Source organism: Anopheles nili, chromosome 2 (assembly GCF_943737925.1).
Source record: "Anopheles nili chromosome 2, idAnoNiliSN_F5_01, whole genome shotgun sequence".
Taxonomy (NCBI): Eukaryota; Metazoa; Arthropoda; class Insecta; order Diptera; family Culicidae; genus Anopheles; species Anopheles nili.
This window is the reverse complement of record NC_071291.1, coordinates 36,602,181-36,623,732: the sequence shown is the minus strand read 5'-3', so window position 1 is coordinate 36,623,732 and position 21,552 is coordinate 36,602,181. Positions and strand designations below refer to the sequence as shown.

The 21,552-nt window shown below is 50.1% G+C and overlaps 1 protein-coding gene across 1 annotated transcript; it reads left to right on the top strand.

Annotated features, from left to right (window-relative positions):
• Positions 1 to 235: 235 nt before the first annotated feature.
• LOC128731454 (alpha-mannosidase 2) lies at positions 236 to 21,336 on the top strand. Its single transcript, XM_053824578.1, has 6 exons — positions 236 to 435; positions 12,365 to 12,683; positions 16,347 to 16,439; positions 16,554 to 16,748; positions 18,098 to 18,209; positions 18,285 to 21,336. The coding sequence occupies exons 1-6, from the start codon at positions 236 to 238 to the stop codon at positions 21,188 to 21,190; spliced, it is 3,825 nt and encodes a 1,274-aa protein (XP_053680553.1). The 3' UTR covers positions 21,191 to 21,336.
• Positions 21,337 to 21,552: the final 216 nt, after the last annotated feature.

The following is a 21,552-nucleotide window of genomic DNA, read 5'->3' as shown; positions in this document are numbered from 1 at the left end:
AGGACGACGACGACGACGGCTCGACGCGGCAACCGCACGTGCACCGATTAAAGCGTGCGAAAGCTTTATGTGCTCGAGAAGCTGTAAAACGGACTTGGATTAGAAAAGGCAGCGGTAGGTGCGTAGTGCGTGAGTGCACGTGGTAGAAGAAGCAGCACCAGGTGGACCCGATCGGGACAAGTGGTCCATTCGTCCGGACGTAAAGCTCCCCTAACAAAGCTCCACGACGCCAGCAATGACGGTGAAGCTGTTCCGGCGCGGTTCACCGCGATGCATCGGGTTGCTGTCCGCGTTCGTGACGATACTGCTCTGCCTGTACTACATTTCCATGGGTCAACCATCACCGGCTGGATCCGGCCCATCGGCTCCCACGGGGATGGATGGCAAGGACACACCCGGTGCGCTAGCAGGAGGCGGTCCGGCTCACCACAAACGGTGAGTGAGAGTTAAGCCCCGAAGGACTAAAACGCTAACCCGGAGCGAAATCGCGACACAGTCAGAGTCAGTATGTGCTCACGACTTTATGATCCGGTATCGCGGCATGGGCGAATTCTATTCGTCCATTCGATTCTCGATCGGAGCCTACGATGGCCATCATTTTTATCATCACAGAAAGCGAATTTATACCACCAGGGTGCCATAGGCCACAGGGGGTTTCGTCGGTTCGCCAGTAGCCTCGAGATTTCAGCGTGCGATGGCTTCGAAACCCGCTCTTGCGTGCCGGCATCGATCCAACGGTCCTCAGTCGGCTTCCTTCGGTCGGGTGCGGGTCAAAGTTTTATGTTTTATTGGAGGACCACTCTGACTGGCTGGAAGCTGAGAACGGGTCGAGTAGCGGGCGTGCAAGAGGCTTCCACTGAGGCACCCCGAGAAATCGCCGCAGAGTTATGGGAGCCAATTTGGGATTATGGCAGCTCGTGCTTAAGTCGAAATTGTATGACTTTTTGGAATTGATTTTGCTGGCTGGGACGGGTTTGGAGTTTGAGTTTGTGCGTCTTCCTGTCGGACTTCCGTGACTCCGAGTGGGTTCGTTGTGTATTTAGTGAGTCCTGAACCATACAACCGGCACCACTGGGGACTGGGGACGCACATATTGCAGTCATAAAAGTGATACTAACGATCGTTCCCGGATGGCATATTACCACCGTTCAGGGGTGGTTGTGTAATTCAAATGAATGTAACGGCATTGTAGCATGGCGCTTGTAGTCCGGCGAAGCCATTGTTGACAATTTCTGATAAGATTGTCCAACATGACAGCATTTACGGGATTGGAAAGTTGACAATTTACCGACGTGCGGTGACATTAAACAAGTTTAAATTCCACTTCTAGAAACCCCCTTTTCGGTGTGAAGGAATATGACACACAGACACACACTCGTTGATTTGGAAGCATGCGTTGTCAATCAAACATTCTGCCCGCAAAACGTTGTTCTGTTGCATTCGAGTAGAACCGCCCATCTGATAGCAACACCGTTGAGGTTTATCGGATGAAAAAGTGAGGATAAAAAGGGGGTTTTTGTAACTGTGGCAATATTGGAATAGATTGCTCATGCATTCCGTGCACATGGATCAATTTGTTGATTAAATTAAATGGAAGATCAAAAGTGAACATGGAAACAGGCAACGCATAATAATTGTGTTTGATCCGAGTGCCCCCAATCGCAAATGCATTCCTATGGATTATGATATCAGAGCTTATGAGCTGACTCGTGCTATGAAATCGTATAGATAAGGAGGATTTTTCTGTTTCAAACTGTAAATTTAAATACGCCTTTTTTGCCACGCAACCATGAGCCGTCCCGTACAAAAGTAAATGTTTGCCATAAAGCAAGGCCTACATAGATCGGGGTGTTGCCGATAAAAGGGTTGTTTTGTGGCCCCATCAACGGTGGCATTAGACGGCCCCCGCTTGGAAGCAACAATTCGCACCGTACACCAACCGTAAGCAATTCCGGATAAACGGTGCCACGAGATTTATCGCGTCACCAGCCCAGAAGCACCGTATACTTCTTGGGCGCAAAATCTCGGGCACGCGACACCAGACGCTACCCCATTACCCTGACGCGCCGTAATGTGGCTTTTCCGGCCTTTTCCCCGCCTTTGTTTTGCCTTCTCGCGTTTGCGTGAAGGAAACATCACGTAAATCACGTTAAAATTAACCGACTAACGCCTACCACACCGGGACCGGGACCGGGAAAGGGGGCGTAATACGCCCGGAAGCGGAATTTCCTCAGCACCCGGCGGGAACAATTATGAAACGCACACCCGAACGCTCGAACGAACGGCCAAAATAAAAGTGCGACTAAATTGTCACATCGGCACACGGAACTTTGGCCATAATTTTCGGCCATTCCTTCCGGTGCCGGCTAGGTTTTGCACCATTAACTGTCGATACCCTGCAGCCCCTTTCCGAGCAGCAACGAGTGGGGGAAACGACTGGCCTACATTAAGGTAGCGCTTCCTTCCGGTCCTTTTGCCGTTTGCGATGCGCGTTTGCTAATGTCATATTTTTGGGCTCTTCGAAAGTGCTACAACTTCATAGCGTTCTATAGCAGCGCCAGGGTGGCGTCGGCGGTGGCGTTATATTTCAGCACGGAATCGATCGTCCTTCATTGTGGACGCGAGATCCGGAGGGAGGTGGCAGTACTGGGCGGTTCTAGCATGCCTGGATATGTCTGTGTGTGTCTATGGTGCGATGGCAAACCATACATTATCCTCTCGGCCCTCCGGTAATGCCCGCGGCAATGGTTCACCCACCTCGTGCTGGTGTCCTGGAAATGCTTAGGCAGCGGCGTAATGTGAGTGTGTGAGACTAGCGTGTGTTGCGGGTTGGACGATGGCGCAAGCAAGCCTTTATCTAGGAGCAATAAAAAAAATCGCATAAAGCGAGATATAAGTGAGCATAAATATTCCCGTACCGTTCCAACACACTCGCGTACCATGTAACGTACCGCCGGCAGAGGTCCTTCGTTGGGCCACAGGATCGAGGCTCGTTACACATTAAACACGATGTGTCCATGGTTCTGCGTCGGGGAAGCAGCTACTTCGGTGCGAATGGTGGCTAATGTGGAAAGTTCCACAACGCCCCACAAATGCGCCATTTTTCAGCGCAATGCACGTGAGCGGCTCTAATCGATGGCGGTGAAATCTCGAATCCTTTCCCACCGTGTGGCGTTATTTGCGAAAAACCCTCTGGATGGTTTGAGGTAGTTGTGGATGGCTCAGGCACGCACGATAGCCGGGTTATTCTGTGCCGTAACAAACGCCGGCATTTAAAGTAATTTGTTTAGTTTACATGATGAGGTTTTGTGCTCTTTGTGCTATCGCATCGGTGAAGTACAAATTCGTACCGTTTTAATTGAAATTCTCAAACTCATGCGCTTTTAATCCATGATGTAATGATTTTTCAATCGAACTGATTTCCCCATCATTCATCGTGTCAGTGTTTGTTTTTTTTAAATTAACTGCTTCTCAATTGAAAAGTTCGTTTCCTCGTGAGAAGTGCGCTTGAATTGTTTAATCTAAAACGAAGCTAAAAATACAAAAGAAACTCTTTGCCTTGTTTCAGCTTATTTTTATGTTTTTTAACCTGTGACAAATAGTACGTACACGAGGCAGCTTTGCGAGTGGTCGTTGTAGGTGCTTTAATAGCTCCAAATCGCCTGTCCTGCATAAACTTTATCTTCCCACGAGTACGACGCTAATGTCCTAGCGCTTCTAAGTATAAGGCTGAGCTGAGTGATGCCCCAAGCGAATTCCCGGATTGCATCCAGGATATGCGATTGATTTTTAACAACGTTCGTCCTTTTCCTTTCTCTATTTGCCATGTTTTCTCTCTCTCTCTCTCTCTCTCTCTCTCGTTTTCTTTCCTTTCTTACTCAAACTTACTTGCCCAGCTTCCCATGGGCCATGCGAGGAGTAGCCGTGGAAAGCCGTTTCACTCGAATGGGACAAGAGCGTACCGAAGCAATTTTTCCTCCGAGCAATCCTCCCCTGGGGAAAGTCACATTTTTCTTTTCGTTCTTCCCGTTTGCGAACCCAAAATGGGATCCTAGAAAGGGGCGGCAGGCGCGCTTGTTACGTGTTAGCTTTGCTTGGGTGGCTTTCGATTGGTTTCCACTCGACGGAAGTAAACTTTCTTCGGGCGCACATTTGCGTCAGACCCGCCGGGAAGAGGCTCTGAAATGGGACGCGTTTCGAACCCAGCCCGACTCGCCTCGCCTCATCCGAAGCACCCGATTTCAGGGCATTCGAGGAAAGTAAAAATAAACAAATTGTTTGATAGGCAATTACGCGAACAACTGCGGATGACCACGAAGGACGAAAGGGTTTGGCCGGGTTGCCTCTTACTCGCCCACTGGTCCGTCGGACCAGTTTTTTGTAGTGGTTAGACTTAATTTATTGGTGCATGAACAAGCGCCGCAGCCTCAGCTCAGTGAGAGCCCAGAGCCGTGTTTATAAGATCATTTATTTCCTGCTCTATAAATAAAACCGTAAGCTCTCGGCGTTGGCTGTGGCTTTTATTGAGATTAATTTCAATCGCCACCGCCTTCGACGCGGTCGTAAAATTAGAACCCCGCGGTTCATTGAAAAACGATTTTCATATTTCGCCTTCTATCCACGATAAAGTATGAATCTGGGGACGGTTTCTGGCCCCGTCGCTTTTTAATTACTTTTCCGAGCGTCCTGATGAACAGCTACGACGCTAGGCGGAACTTTCCACCCTGGCTTTGTGCTTTCTGCGAAACATCGCTTGAGCGCACCAAAGAAAGCTCGGACGTGGAAAAGGCGTAAGAAACCAGCCCGCGTTCTGTTTGATGGCGTGGCATGGTGGTGTGGTTGTTTGCTTTAAAAACTTTTCCCGATTTCCGTCGCTGATGAAGTGTGCTTGCTTGCGTAGCGTGTGCATCGCAGCCAAAGGCAGTGCCTTTTTCGACGATCATCACCACCCGTTCGGTGCTTTGATGTTTGGTGGAAACGGAATTTCGCATACCGGCTTCGTCCGACCGACTTGCACTTGGCTTTCGAGTGGCCATCTTTCTTTTTTATCCTGCTGCTGCTGCTGTTGTTGTTGATGGTTCCCCAGCGCACCATTTCAACCGGTGGCCAGTGGTGGCTTGTCGTTCTCGGCTCGGTTAGCAATTTGTGCTATTTGGGAAGAAAATGCCACCCCCTCAAAAAGCCGGCTTCCGTGCGGGAGTTGACATGTGGTAATGTAATTACGGATTGCAAGCGAAACTGCACCCGGACAGCTAGCGTGTTGTCACCCGAACTGCTGTTGGCCAACCTCCGGATTATGCAGATTCGATCTAATCCGATTGCAAGCAGCCAGCCAAGTCAGGGAAAAGTGACGCCAGTAGCATCGCGTCAGGCAACACCGTAACATTCTCCGATCGGAGCGGACTAACTCGAGCGCATCTCGGTTTGGCTTTGCTGGAAAATCCTACCCAAAGCCAGCCGCACGATGGCTTCTGCCGGCCGGAAAGTCTTCCGGTTTCTTGAATTTGTGGTGCACCGACATGCTGCAAGTGAGTGTTCGGTTGGACGACGTTTTGCCCACCGATGCCACCGGACGACGCGTGGTATTGCGAGGTGAGATTCCCGTGCTCCAAGCATCCATCCGGTCAGAGCGGTACATTTGCATCAGTATCGATTTCGATGTGGAGCCTGCACTTTGCCCCGTCTTGAAGGGTGCTTTCCCTTGCCGGAACAAGGTGCTAAGGGCGGATAAGTAGGCGCATGTAAATTAGATTCCTTTTTTTCTTGGCACGTGTGTGCGAGCGCTTTATTGCACATTTTCTGTGTAGCTTGATTTATGCGCATTTTGATTCCGTTCGCTACACCTCGTATCTAACACCTTTGAAATGCCGCAGTGCTATTTTCGGGAAGCGAACATTTTTTTTTGCCCCATCACACCCAATTGGGAGAAGATTTGCGAAAAAAAAAAGGTGTTGCACCTTCGCACTTCGTTCCCTAGCAACCTTCGTCAATTTCGATAGAAATCTCGCACTTTTCCATTCGCCTCCTGCGATACAGCTTTTCTGCGCGCGAGGGAACAATGCGAAGCAGAATGAGAATGTACGCTCGGTTGTTCATCACCCGAAGAAGGAGCAGCATTTGCCGAATCTCGTTTGCGCCCATGCACATCGAACGGAATTGGAAGGAAATTCGACGATCACTCGTGACGACGGCACTACTGTCATTGGTTGACGACGACCTGTCATTGACACATCCTACTAAGTGGTGCGTTTCCTCGCGACAAACTGCGGCGACACCGAACGAATGGATCCGCATTGTGGAGCAAATTGGGTTACACACGCTGGTTGAACTCGCCACCGCCTGGCGCTTGGGTGTACTTTTGCTTTTCCTTCATTTCTCCTTCCATGTCTCTGAGGTGCCAGGACCACATTTAAAGCCAGCGCTCGGATGACATCCCACTGGAATTCTGCTCACTTCCGTTCAGCTTTCGAACACCACCAGCGTCGCAAATCGTCGACCATTGTGTGGCACAATGGGCGGTATTTAGTGCACTCGTACCCTAGCGTGTTCCTATCGACAACGGACCTTCGAACGCGGACCGATGCCCTCGCACACGTTGACCATGTGGCGTAATTCTTCCTCGGAGAGTTCGGTGGCTGCTCCCTCAGCGATGTGTGCAATTTGCTGGAAGAAACTTGGCAGCTCGGATCTTGCCAGCGGTGCCTTCCGGTGCGTGCCCAAATGGCTCCCTCGACTTCCGCAATCGAACCAGCGCTATTCGTGTATCGTTTTCACAAACGAAAGAAGCAGCTCAGCTCATGGGGACATCCCATTATGGGACACACGTTCCCGCTTCGGTCGTACATCTCCCACTCGGACGCTAATGGATGGCAAAACGGCGACACAAACTCGGTCACCAGCGCATCACCGACACCGGACGTCGACGGAGCTTGGTTGTGTCAAATAGGACAGCATACATGGCGCAAGGAGGATACAAAAAAATGGCAGAATCATATCCCCAACACCCATGCGTTCGCTGGTGGGCAATTGGATTAGTCCAGTGGCGGAGTTCTCACGGGATCAACCGACTCTTGCTCTCTGGCTCTATCGCTCTCTCTCTCTCTACCATCTCGCAGGACTCCATCGAGGGAAGGAAAAACTCCACGTCACGGTTGCTGCTGTTTGTGTGGCGTGATAGATTCGATTAAACCGGGGTTCCACCGAACGAGCCACCCACGATCACGTGCGAACGGAACAGAGCCAATGCTTCGCAGCCCAATTGCGAGTGTGTGTGCTTGCGCCTAATGAGGTTAGGCGTCACAGACGAGCCACATCCTTTGCTGCAGTTTACGGGTGCGGTTAAATAAGTTACCCGTAGTTGACGCGGCACGAGCCGATGCCGGGCATTGAGGTTAATTATCGGTCAGTTCATAAACATTCTCCCCGCTGCGCAAACATAATAAGCCGGCGAAGGAGGAAAAATAAAACCTCTTTCGAAGCCGGGTGGATATTATTGCGAGAAACGTGCTTGATTTGGTGCGGTAAAGAAAGCTTCCTTCGATTTTGGGGAAGGCGAAATCAAACTTTTGTTGCCGTTACGGGGGATAAAAATCACTCAAAATGCCGTTCCATTTCAATATTGAATAGGTTTTCTAGTTATCTTGAAACACTCTTGGCCATGGAAATTGCAACATCACATATACAAAGGCTCACAACAATATAGTTTTGTTCCGTAGAGCTCAAATGCAAAAAAAAATGAAGGCTACGTGAATAAAAGCCCGCCCGCCAGATGAGCAATGGCGCGAAAGTAACCTCGAAAAGATGCAAATTGTTGTCAACCGGGCGTATCAGCAGCAAACGAGACAACGAGGTTGCGCAACACGTCTCAAAGGAGCTCGCCCAAATCGTCCCCAGGAGATTGGTCGTCTCAGTTACGGCAGCTGAGCGACGTTGCCTAAATCGTGCCGACGATTGAACCTTTTTTATTGCCATCGCTCACTGTCACGTGCTTTCGCCGGGCGTACCGCGTGTCCCGCATGCGATTGAGCCGCATTTGCGCCGATTGACGCCGACAGCCGTAAAGGCACCGGAATCGTTCACATAAACACGCACGCACTCGCGTCATTCCCATGGCTGGCGGCACGTCGTCAGTTCCGCGGCGATGGAGGCGCCTGGTTGCTGACTGTTGACGTGGAATATATGACGCTTTTGGTGCGCGGTTTGAGACCGACCAGGCGGAAACTGCAATCGACGAAACACGGCGAAATTCATTCCCAACCCTGCCCCGAACACCATCAACCTTCAACCCGCGTACCAAAGCCCTCGACTTGGGGCATTGTTTGTGACTCTCCGTAGGGCCGTTACAGCTCGGTATTCGAGCGCGTTTCGATCCCGCCCGCGTGCACCCCGGGGCTGTCGGCTTTTTCGCACCGAAACACGCCGGTGCTTTATTTTCCCCACAAGATATTGAAAATTCACAATTTACCAATTCCCGCTCGAACGGAAAAATCATTCAACAATAAATAAGCGACCGAAAGCATGAGAAGCGCATGAGAGCGAATGGGTCGAAGCAAAAAAGGAAAAAGCACAGCCAACTACGTGGAAAGACGTGTGAGCAGTGTGGAAAAAGCGCAACAGACAGAGAGATAGAGAGAGAGAGAGCGCGAAAGTACCGAAGGGACGCTACGATTGTCTGTACACGGGCCTGCTGTTTTATGTTTCGCCTGCGGTCGCCCTCGTAAGTCATCGGCAAAGCGAGCATCCTTTCGCTCCTGGCCAACAGTTTCTCGTCGCCCCAGGGCGTTTTGGTCTGATCGTTCACCTTTTATAGCGTCTCTCTTTCTCTCTCTCTCTCTCTCATGCGCATACACACACACGCTTGTAATGGTATGTGATTTTATTCGAACGAAACACAAAAATGGAACCGTCCCCAAAGGAAAAACTCACGCCTCCGGAACCCGAGACACACGCTCAGTGCGATTAATAGTGTGCTACACGCGCGCAATTGATGGCTACCGGAAGGGTTGCCTACACGCGCCCCCAAAATTGCATCCTTCGACCTATCGACGTCTAGAGCGGCAATAAAAGTCAAGCGCGGCAACAATGACTCCGCAAAACCGAATGGAATGGCGACAAAAAACAGTATTCGAAAACTATTGTAAAAGTGTAGAATTTCGCCGGCTGGAGCATTTATATTTTCATCCTGCGCGGGGGTGTCCCCGACGACGCGAAATGGCCCATTCCGCGCGGGCGCACGCTTGTAACGATGCCGGTGGTCCTTTGCCGATCCATATATTTTCGCATCATTAAACGCTCATAATAAAATTTCGAATAAAGAAAAGCCCACGATAAAGTGGGCGGCAGTGGGCAGATAAAATGGAAAACACACTCCATGCTGGCCGGAGGGTGCGCGGGTGCCCCTTTTTTGCCAATCCTCCTACCCCCCGAGCGGTCAACAAATGACAGATTGCGGCACGGAATGTGACCGAAAAGGCGATTTTCCACGGATGGTCTCCCATCGAAGGACGGGCCCGATGTTATTTCAGCTGTGGGCCAGTATCGGTGATGGGTCTATTTTTTGTTTTCTTTCGTATGGTTTTTTTTTTGTGTTTTGAATCGGCTTTTACGACCCATTTTCCGCCCGCTGTCCGTCAGTTGGCGAGTGTTTGGTTTAAAAAAAAAAGGACTCCAATACAACTACGACCTTCTGCACATCGATCACGAGGCTTCAGCCGGTGGAATTTCGGTTGGAAAATTTACCCCCCGAAAATAGGTACGCTTTCTTTGTAATGAGAAATTGTCTGCCATTTCCGCCCGTGGCGTTGCCGTCGATTCAATTTTGCGATGACTTCCTGGCACGATCTTTACTCAGCGGCACTGCTGCTACTTTGTGCTCGGAACGGCCAAATTGCAAACATCAAACAACTTCAAATCAGACCCCTAGAAAGGGGAGGGGGCGCATAATGCGTGCTAATTTATTTTTCATACGCCCGCTCGTCCGCTGCTAATAAATCTCAATAATCCTTATCAGCCGACCTCTGGAGCCGGCCGTTTATCCGGCAATCATAACGAGAAAAGCCCTTATGTCACGGAAACCCAGCAGAAACCCCTAGCCGGGTGAAAGTTTCACAAAAGAGTGTGATGTGTGTGTGAGAGAGAGAGCAAAACAAGCAGGGAACATACGGTCGATGTGTAGGAAGTTGGAGCAAACAAACAAACGAAACGAAACAAAAAAAAAAAGGTGCAACACTCAAACCAAACCGGCGCGTAAGAAAAGTTGAGAGGAAAGTCATCACCGAAACGGAGCGAAGCGAAGGGTCGACATCCAGGGCGAAAGTTTATGAAATTTTATGGAATGTCATCAAAAATTACTGTCCAACGGGGAGGCGCGGAGGCGTTTGTTCTTTCTCCAAAGGTTGGTGTTCCGTGCGGAAACCCACCCTACCTTTCTCTCTCTCTCTCTCGCTTCCCTTCCGAGGGTAAAAGGGAAGCGCGAAAGTTTTGTTTGCAGCGCTTCCAAGCTCAACCGGTCAGCAGCAGCAGTCAGGTTGATAGAATTGATAGTGCAGAATAACGAGATGAAACCGGCCGGCGGGACTCGACTCGACCCGGGTTCGGGTGATGGAGTTTTTTTTTCTTTATGTTTTGTGTTTTAGTTTTTTTTTGGGCCCGGTGAAAGTTATAACACCTTTCGGCGAGTGGCGAATTTCGGAGCGAGCGGTAGATATATAAACCCTAGACCCCAAAACGAGCGTAGACCGTTTTCCCAGCCAGTGGGGCAGTCACGAGCGACACACGAGGCAACGGAAATAGAAGATACCTCGAAGGAGATAGAAGCGCTTTAAGTACCGCATCAGCCGGACGGTGAATGCTACATGATTAATAAACCCGCGTAGATGTATCGGGCTCCAATGCGGACGCTGCTCCTGGAATTTCCTGAGCACTGTCAGACGCTACGACAGTAAAGTGTTGGTAAAATTATGCGTGTTTTTATGCTTTCAATTTTGCCGCATTTGACCCGCGTGCTTGATGGTTCAACAATCCTTTGAAACATCGTCCCACACGTCCCACGACACAAAGGGTCCCACGAACCGGGTGCAATATTTCGCAGCATGATTGGGGTTTTTTTTTTGTTTTCCGAACATTTCCCAATACTCCCCCATTTTCCAGTGTGCTTTGTGAAGCTGGTGTTACTACACCCACTACTGTTGTTGAGTACGTAGACTGCGTTTCGCTTGCATCCGTCCAGGGCATCCCTGTGAAAAGTTGCGCTAAAGTGGGAAATAATGTTCCACACTACCCGGCAACAACAAAAAAAGATTGAAAAGAAAGAAGACACGTAGCAAAACTACAACACAATCAACAACAATGGCCATCCGGACCGTCGTCGGTGTAGAAGTGAAAATTAATTCATGACCTTCCATTTGAGCGGCCTCTACGGCTTCGCCAAGTGCGTCCCTCGGTTCGCAAAGCGGGCATGTCCTTCAGTTTGAAGTGTCCGTAGCTTTCCCCGGGCACCAAAAGTTACCCAGCGTTCGGAAACGTTCGTGGAAAGGCCTTTCCCACACGGGTACGTAGGCGTGTGGCTGAGGTCAGCTCTTCGAAATGGAGGCAAATGTTCAGCCTCGAGTGGCTTCTGATACGGCTTTGGCCGCTGTGACAGAGGACAAGAGCACACAACAATCAAACGCCGGCGTTGGAGGCCGAGTGCGAAACAAAAATTGCAACCCACCCTAGTGGTGGCCGTGGGCCAGAGGAACGAAGCTCATGCATAGAACCCCGAGCACTTGTGGACGCTTGCAACCGACCAACGGTTCCAATGAATAGTTTTATGAAAGTGACTGCGTTCGCTTGTGGCGCCACCCTTTTCGGATGCCAATAATATGCAAATCATTGCGCTTACTTGCTGGTTCTGGTCGGCAAACAGAAGGACACCTCCCACTCGCTTTTCTACACACATCACCACAGACACCCGCACACAGTTGTAATTACGCCGGAGAGAATGAAATTTGAATATTGGCATCCCGAAGCCATGGTTAACTTCCGCTCGCTCGCTCGCTGGGTCGAACAAATGACCAGGGCAAATAATAATGAAATAACATTGTTTTCCCGACGCCATTCCTCCTCCCCCCCCCCACCACCTCGCCCGATACGCGGGTTAGGGGTTGTCAATTTGCATCCAACATCCTCCCACGCCACCCGGTCAGTCGTGATGCTTTTCTGTGTAATTCGCAGTTCATCAGCACAGCACAGAAGAGATCCGTCCGGTTTGTTCTATCCTGATCGTTTGTGTGTTTTTCTCTCTCTCTCTCTCTCCCTCTCTCTCTCTCGCTCTCTCTCTTTCTATGTACCCGGCACCTGGCGCCTCCATCGGACAATCGTGCAGCTCGAACGGATCGGGAGCGCAACATACGGCCCCGAACGCCAACCACTCCTGGCACAGCTGGCTTCGGAGCAGCCTGAACTCGATCGGTGGTGGACCGGAAGCGGGTCGTCGTCTGCGCGTGGGCGATCGGCTCGGTGATGGTGCCCGTGGAGGCAGTGATTCCGGGGTCGACGCGGACGACAGTGGTGGAACCGAGGGTGACGAGGGCGGTGGTGGTCCTTTGCCGCGTTTTGGTAGCCGATGGGATGAATGTGCCGCACTGGAAGAAGCACCCACCGACATCACCACCGTGGACGAGTATGGGAAATTCGATTTCCAGGTAAGCCAGCGCCTCCGGTGATTGGAAATTGTCCCTTAATCACCTCGCTTTCTTATTAGTCCGCTCATTCCCGCCCGGGTGGGTGGGAGTCGTGCGCAAACGTACGCGTACCATCGCACACCGAGCTGCAAATATGCAAATATCATCGTGGCTGTGGGGAAGAAAGCTTGGTTAAGCCGAGAGCTGGGAAATATTCATATATGCGCATAAAGCACGTAGCAACGGAGCTCTCGGAAACGAATGCACGGAAAGACGGCGAGCTTGGGTGTGTCATCTTCATCATTACTTTCTTGCCGTCGTACGTTTGAACTCGGTTTTCATCCCACCAGCCGATCAGCGTGATTAGGCAGCGTGGTTTAGAGAATTTCGATGCCCGGGTTTTTTTACCTCCCCCAAAAGGATGGGTGAAATCGTCTCGAAAGGGGAGATAAGAGCGAATAAAAAAAGGGGGAATTTGAAAACTTTTGGGTAGAAATACTCGTTTTCTGTAACTGATTGCAGCAGTGATTGGACAATTTGCTTGCATACGTTACTCGGCTGTACGGCTGTAAGCTCGGCTGAAAACAACCACACAATTTCTACAGAACTCACTGCGTTAATTACGTTAATTACACCACCCACATCCATTCCGTTTACTGACAGGACTTGATACCTTGTTGCATCGCAATCATCTTTCGCAACATTCCAGTACAAAACCTCCTGCAACAAACACAGTAGAATATTTTCATTAAATTGTAGCTATTTTTTTTCAATTTAATTGAAAGCCACTCTTCCGGATTGTTTCGTATAGCGTCACGGCATTGTGATCGAGCAGAATCGACGGTACAATAGCTACACACACTCGCTCATCAGACAGAGTGTTTGAGCGTTTTGTATCGCATGAAAACGTATGAAAGTCAAACTGAAACCGCCCAATAGTTCAAGCTGGAATGCGCAACGTAGAAACGAACAGAAATATAACAGACACGAATCGAGTGAACGTTGCAGGAAAAGTTTGAAAATGTTTATTTTTCTTTCGGAAACAAAAAAACCATGTCGAAAAAATAAATAACATAAATTGAAAACTCCGCCAAAGCAAGCATCTCGGCACTGCTTCTGAGCCAATTAGTGTTCGCATAGATTTGAGAGGTCCGCTTTTTTGGTCTGACCTCCAGTTCCAGCGTATTCAAGGTCATTTTAGTGCGCTCTCTTTCTCGCTGAAGTACTTCGTTAGTTACTTGGGGGGTAATATGTAGAAAAGAGGCGTCCGAGAATAGGAAAAGCGTGCCAAGACCTCTAACGTTGCGCACTCACATCCCTTGCCACTTGGTTATCTGATAGCGAGTACGGTAGTGAAGTGATTTCAAATGGAAAGCAAAAACTAGTCCACACTCAGAGTAAAGTCAACTATTCACTTACCATCGGCAGCTTTCGTTGCCGTTTCGCTCTCTCTCGCTCTGCACCAGAGTGCTTTCGTAGAGGGATAACCACAACCTGCTGACTGCGGCGTTGTGGTTTTTCGGACTCAACGGGCGCGTTAGCCACACAGGGTGCACTATTTTTAACCCCCCGGAGAACATCCGGGAAAGCTCCCTCCACCGGCCACGGGTCCCAAGTGTTGGGCTCTAGATCACGCGAGGGTTTCACAAACCGCCCGATCTACTGGCCCGTTGACTTGCAGCGCTTCAACCGAGGAGCATACTGTGGTCCTCGCAACCGGCGAGCTTGTACTCTCTTAACGGCCACAATTGCCGTGTTCGCGTACGGGTATTACGGTTGTACTTTTCCACGATAAAAAATAACATTCAACCGCGAGCGACGAGTGGAGTGGTACGTGGACATGTACGGGATCGTTTATTTTTCTGCGTTTATATTTTTGTTTCCGGTGCTCACACTCAGTGTTAAGGGGGGCAAAAGAATGAATCGTATTATGTGTGTGTGTGTGTAATTTTTTTTTTGTTAACCTGGAACTGACCCTAGAGAAAACATCCATTTCAAGCATTACAATACTCGAATTTACACTCGCGATGGCTACCGTTGGTATGTTATTATTTAATGCGAACGAACAAATTATTCAATACCAGTAACGCTGGTAATGCTAATAACGCTATAACGCACCTTTATTCAAGTTACATCAATCACCTGCCGAAACTTGCCTCAGGGTTTTGGCTATTTTTAGCGACTTCCAAGCCTTCTGCGATCTTCACCCTTCACTAGTACATCGTCTCTGACAACTATCTAATCTTAACGTCCGGGAGAGGAACAAATCGCCAACAAAGCAATTTTTTCGGACATTAGGGAGCCTAAATCCCCTACCGGATCTTCGGCACGGGCATCCGGTTTAGTGAAAAATTCAAGCCAAGCACATGGGCCTAACTGACGTGGGGTGTTAACATGATGTATCCACCGGACGCCAGTTTTTGATCGAAACTCATTTATCTCAAGTGAGTCCTCGGAAGGGAGGCTGTTTTGGTGCGGGTTGGTTTGCTATTTATACCGGTGGTAAATAATTTAATTCCTTAATCAGAAGGTAGAAGGCTATTATTCGCAATTTTATGCTCAGCAATGTGTGTTAACGTGTTTAAAACAACACTTGTATAATGATGGTGTTTTGTGTTTGCTTTAAAATGGTTTAAAAGAACGTATATATTTAAAACGTTTGAAGCAAAATAACAACGAGCGATAAAGCATAGCTCGTCGGTATGCAAAAGTGAGCAGGAAATTTGTTCCCCGGCGATTATACATCAAATTATATGCGCAAGCTTATCTAAATGATAATCGCAACCACCGAGCGACCTAAATGCTTTCACCGGTGGGATCATCCCCGTTCATCGCATTCAAATAAGGATAATGTTGTGGCCGCGTCGTTATTTACACGCCCGGTGATGTTCGACATAAATCAGCAAGATTGTTACAGTTAGTTCGCTCCCTGCCCGGAGACCCGGAATGACTGACAATCGTTCCCGTGATTGACTGCCGTGAGAAGCCATCGTGTAATTGCGCACTTTTCAGCAAACTACAACCATGCGTACCGTGGGGATGAGCTTTGAAATTGGTCGATTACCAGCCTGCTTGTCCCATTTGAATCCTTCCCCATTTTGTTTGGGCAGCTCTGTGCGTGTGTGTATGCATACATGATCCCTAATAGCAACCCGTGTGGGTGGGGTTTGAGGCTGGCGATTCTGATCGCTTGCTAATTACTGGACACGTTTCGAGTACTATTACATCGGTAAATCATGAACACACGGCCACAGGCAATAATGGCCATAAAACAGGTTAAATGGTTTGCGACCGTTTAACTGGCAATCTGCATTCCAACACGAGGCCTAACTATCGAATGGGTGCGTGAATTTCCACAAGTCGATGCGGCTCCAAGTGAAATCAGGTTAATTATTTGGACGGTTCTCTAAATCAATTTGGCTGTTTGATTCGGATAACGAATATTGCATGTTCTTTCGCGCGCTATTTTTTCAATGTAGTGCGGAGGATATATTCCAAAAAATAAACTATTTCAATATTGCACCCAAAACTTCTCAACTGTAAAACGTTACTTTATTGCTAATTTTACAACTTTACCATTGAACAACGTATACAAAATTCTTTCCTCCAAAGGTGCTGCTCGTTGCTGCTCATCTAATCACTTTTATTTGGTATTTTCTTTCCATTTTTGCTACACATGCCCAGCCCGAGTGGATGAAAACCAAAGAGTACTGGGACAAAGATTTCGAAACTCACTACGAGAAGCTGCAAAAGGACCCCAAAAGACCCCCGCTGAAGGTAAGCAAACAGTCGCCGAAAACGAACCGCATCTCCCTGGGTTCGTGTTGTGAACGTGATTTTTCAACGCTAATTCCCGTGCAATTTTATCCCCCCTCGCTCTCTCTCCGACAGATCGTGGTCGTGCCGCATTCGCATAATGATCCAGGATGGCTGAAAACGTTCGTCAACTACTTCCAGTCGGATTCGCGCCAAATTCTGAACCTAGCCGTGACGAAAATGCCCGAGTACGGCAACATGTCCTTCATCTGGAGCGAGATTAGCTTCCTGCAGCTGTGGTGGGACCAGGCGCATCCAACTAAGCAACGGGTAAGGGATCGTCTCTCCCTCTTTCTCTCTCTATCACTTCATCTCTTGTCTTTCCGACTCCCAGACCAGCCCCAGTATATGGAGGCGAGGGAATTTCCCAGGGCTAATTATATACGGTGGGCCACACGCCGTGAAAGCTAGCTAGGTCGTACCACGAATGCAGCTACAACAAAAAAGTGACCTACATTATCCCAACCTTATCATATTCATGATTGCAATCTCTCCCACCGTGGATGCTTGCGAAACGCGCTTCTAGCTAGCGACAATATTGACAACAACCTGCGGAGCTTACTGCACCGGGTACGGCATGGGAAAATCATTGCCTGCCCACGCATTTGCAGCATGCACGCCGGTTCTCGCCGGTAGTTACGAAGCAAAAACACAAACCTTTACACCACACAGATAATTGATTAGTATGCACACTTGTGTTTGAACGCTCCCCCCGGTGGTTTTATCCATTTGGTGGCGGAAAAAGTTGCCACCCGATGGTAACTGGCGTCAGCAGTGGCCCAGTGGTCCGGGACGGGAATCACCGTATGATGTGAATGATCTGCCGAGGGTGCACAATAAATTGTGTGCCTGAGGTAATTCTCGGGTGGGTACTAACAAACCATTTCATCAAATGACGAGGATATCCCCGTCGGAGAAGCCCGAATGATGCCAGTTTGATGGAAATTCTGTTATTGAATCAAAATGAAAGTTTAAACTCTTTTTTCCTCAGACCTTCTTTTTAACTCATTTATAGGGCGCGGGCTTAAAAAAAGGCTATGCGATTCATTTGCCTTCCTTTTTAATTTACTATGTATAGAAGTGCATTGCACGTTTGTATCGAGTGCATGTTCCTTCCTGCAATTTTTTATCAAAGATTCCGATGGAGCACACGAACAGCCTTATCACGAACATATCCACATGTAATTTCATGTCGATTTTTTGAAAAAAGGGTAACTGATTCAATTAGAAATTGATCCTTTCCAGCATTGTACCATGTACCTATTAGTAAAAAAAATACGTTTATTTGATTATCTCTTTCCATCGTGAGCAATAAAATGCAAAATGTATGGTAAGATTTGTTCGTGGAACAACCATATAGCAGAGTTGTTTTCCGGAAAGACCCGAACGCTGGTCTTTTTTATAATGTGCAATAACGTGCACGCTGCATCGTTACGATTCGTGATGGTTTCTGATCTCAATAGGTAGTAAACCCGTCTGACATGTCCTTGCAGACAATCGGTGAGGTTCCACGGTTAACAAATGCTGTGTCCTTATCCCGTGTTCTCACGCTCCTACACTTGGTAATATTGACTATTCTTCAACGGCTTTCTTTGCGTTCCAATTTCTTCGATTCACAGATACTGAAGAAATTGGTGCAATCCGGCCGACTGGAAATCACGACCGGTGGCTGGGTCATGACGGACGAAGCCAACGCACATCTGTACGCCATGGTTGACCAGCTCATTGAAGGTAAGCAAAACCTGCCGAAGCTTGGCGTGAATCAACACTCACTCATCTTGCTACTTTCTACATCCTCCGTTTCAGGTCACCAGTGGGTGAAATCGAACCTAAACGTCACTCCAAAAACAGGCTGGAGCATCGATCCGTTCGGGCATGGTAGTACGGTGCCGTACCTGTTGGCAGCGTCGGGATTCAAGGGTACAATCATCCAGCGGATCCATTACGCCTGGAAGCAGTGGTTCGCTCGCCACCGGTACGGTGATTTCCTGTGGTCACCGTACTGGAAGAACCCGACCGGAAGCAACGGACGTGACCACACGATCCTAACCCACAACATGCCGTTCGACATCTACTCGATCAAGCATTCGTGCGGGCCGCATCCGTTCATCTGTCTGAACTTCGACTTCCGGAAGATCCCAGGCGAGTACACCGAGTACTCGATCAAGGCGCAGTTTATCACACCGGAGAACATCGAGGCGAAAGCGGACCTGCTGATGGAGCAGTACTCGCGCACGGCCTCCCTTTTCCCGCACAACGTTGCACTCATCCCGGTCGGGGATGACTTCCGGTACAACAAGGAGAAGGAGATGGAGCAGCAGTACACGAACTACAAGAAGCTTATCGATTACATCAACGAGCACCGGCAGAAGTACAATGCGGAGATCAGCTTCGGCACACCGGTTGACTACTTCAACGCGATCCGCGATCGGTACGACCGGTTCCCGACCCTCAAGGGTGACTTTTTCGTGTACGCCGACATCTTCAACGAGGGTAGGCCAGCGTACTGGTCCGGCTACTTCACGACGCGCCCGTACTACAAGATCCTGAGCCGCGAGCTCGAGCATAACCTCCGCAGTCTGGAGGTACTGTTCACGGTCGCGTTCAACCGAGCGCGACAAGCGGGTAGCTCGAACGCGTTCAAGATCTACGAGAAGAACTATGAGAAGATGATCCTGGCTCGGCGAAACCTTGGTCTTTTTCAGCACCACGATGCGATCACTGGCACGTCCAAAGCGAACGTAATGCGTGACTATGCGCTGCGGCTGTTCGAAAGCATCCAGGACACGGTGAAGCTGCAGGAGAAAACGATCGAGCTGCTGGTGCAGCGGAAACCGCACGATCAGCAGCACGGTTTCCTGATCGGGGAGCTTGAGCGGGACAACTTCGGCAAGCTGCCACGCAAAACGCCCATCATCGTGACGGAGGGTCGTAGCACGGACTTTATCGTGTACAACGCGCTCGCCCAGGACCGGCTCGAAGTGGTCACGATCCGTACGCTCACGCCCCGCGTTAAGGTGCTGGACGCGAGCGGCAAAACCATCGACATCCAGATCAACCCGGTGTGGAACATCACGGAGACGTCGTACACGTCGCGCAAGATCGTACCCTCGGACAAGGAGTACGAGGTGATGTTTGTGGCGCGCCTGGCACCGCTCTCGCTGACGACGTACACGGCCGCGTACGACGAGGACGGCTACCAGGGCAAGATGGCGACGCTGTACTGCACCGAGTGTCAGGACGAGAAGGCGAAGGCGACGTTCGAGGTTCGCAGCAAGCAGCCGGGTGACATCCAGCTCGAGAACTACAAGATGCGGCTGCTGTTCGACGAGCAGAGTGGCTTCCTCAAGTCGGTCACGAAGAAGCACATGGGCAAGCAGATCCAGTGTGCGATCAAGTTCGCCGCGTACAAGAGCGCTCAGTTCCACTCGGGGGCTTATCTCTTCAAAACCGACCCGGAGCAGCGCAACTCCGAGAAGGACGTGCTGGAGCAGTACGGCGATCTGACGATCCTCATAACGTCCGGCCCGCTTGCCAGCGATGTGACCGCGATCTATGGGCCGTTCCTGGCGCACACGGTGCGCATCTACAACTCGAACAGCGTGCTGGACAGCGCGATCTACATCGAAAACGACATCGACTTTGAGGCACCGCCGAAGAACCGCGAAACCGAGCTGTTCATGCGCTTCGTCACGGACATCGAGAACGGTGCGAGCGAGAACCCGGAGTTTTACTCCGATCTGAACGGCTTTCAGTACCAGAAGCGCGTCAAGGTGTCGGCGATCGGCGTCGAGGGTAACTACTTCCCGATCACGTCCGGTGCCTTCATCCAGGACGACCGGATGCGGTTGACGCTGTTGACGAGCCACGCGCAGGGTGCGGCCAGTCTGGAACCGGGTCAGCTCGAGGTGATGCTGGACCGGCGAACGCTGTACGATGATTACCGTGGCATGGGCGAAGGTGTCATCGATAGCCGGCTAACGAGGCACCGTTTTTGGTTAACTCTAGAGACGATCGATCCACCGGCAGCGTCCTCGATACCTGCCGAACCACCACAGCCCCCTGTAGAGCCCGGTCAAAACGAGGCCGATGGGGCGGAACGGCCAAATGTGGCCGCGCCAGCTTCCGGCAGTGACCCGTACCAGTTGCCAAGCATCTTTGCTAACGCACTCTCGAACGGGTTAAACTACCCGGCGAATCTGTTCATCGTCGAGCGGTACGATGAAAGCAACCAGCTCGAACTAAACCGTGCCGTGCGCCTGCTTCGGGTGCAGTTCCCGTGCGATCTGCATCTGCTCAACTTGCGCACTCTCACCGAAAGCAACCTGCCGCTGTTTCCCTCCAGTTCAGCGCTGCTGGTTCTGCAACGCCAAGGCTACAGCTGCCGGATAGGAGGCGATGAGGTGATCGGATACTTCTGTGGCAACGCCACCGGCAGCAGCAGCAGCAGTAGCGGCAGCAGTACCACCAGCCCCAGCAATCCTTCCCATAGGTTCAGCGATGGTGATGGCGGAGGAGGAGGTGAGACCGGTGGTGGTGGTGGCGGTGGAACCGAACGGCGGGAACTGCAGCTGTTCCGGCGGTTGCGGATCGACGCGATCGAGGCGACCTCGCTGACGGGTTTACACCGGGGCGAACCGATCAGTTCCTTCACCGACATCTATCTCGAACCGATGGAACTCAAAACCTACAATCTCACGTTCGCGAAATAAGGCAAACGTACCCACGTACCCACTACACACCACATTCCAAGCATTCCACACACACTCACACATACACCCAGATGCTGAAGATCACATAGGGCGAAAAGCCGCATGTAAGGTCCTAGGAGCCAGGGCGCCTGTCTCCAGCGTGTGCGTGTGTGTTTTGTGTTCAATTAGTCATGGTTTAGCGAAATCAGAAGCTATGTTAATAGTGCGCAATGGCAGAACAGTGCCGACGATCGACTTTTGTGGTAAAGTCGAGGAAAGCAAGTGAAGAATCTCATGACATCTAGCGTACGATTTTAAAAAGGGATATGGAATATCAGCTCTCTCTCTCTCACTTTCTACATACCAAACTTTCTCCTACCCCA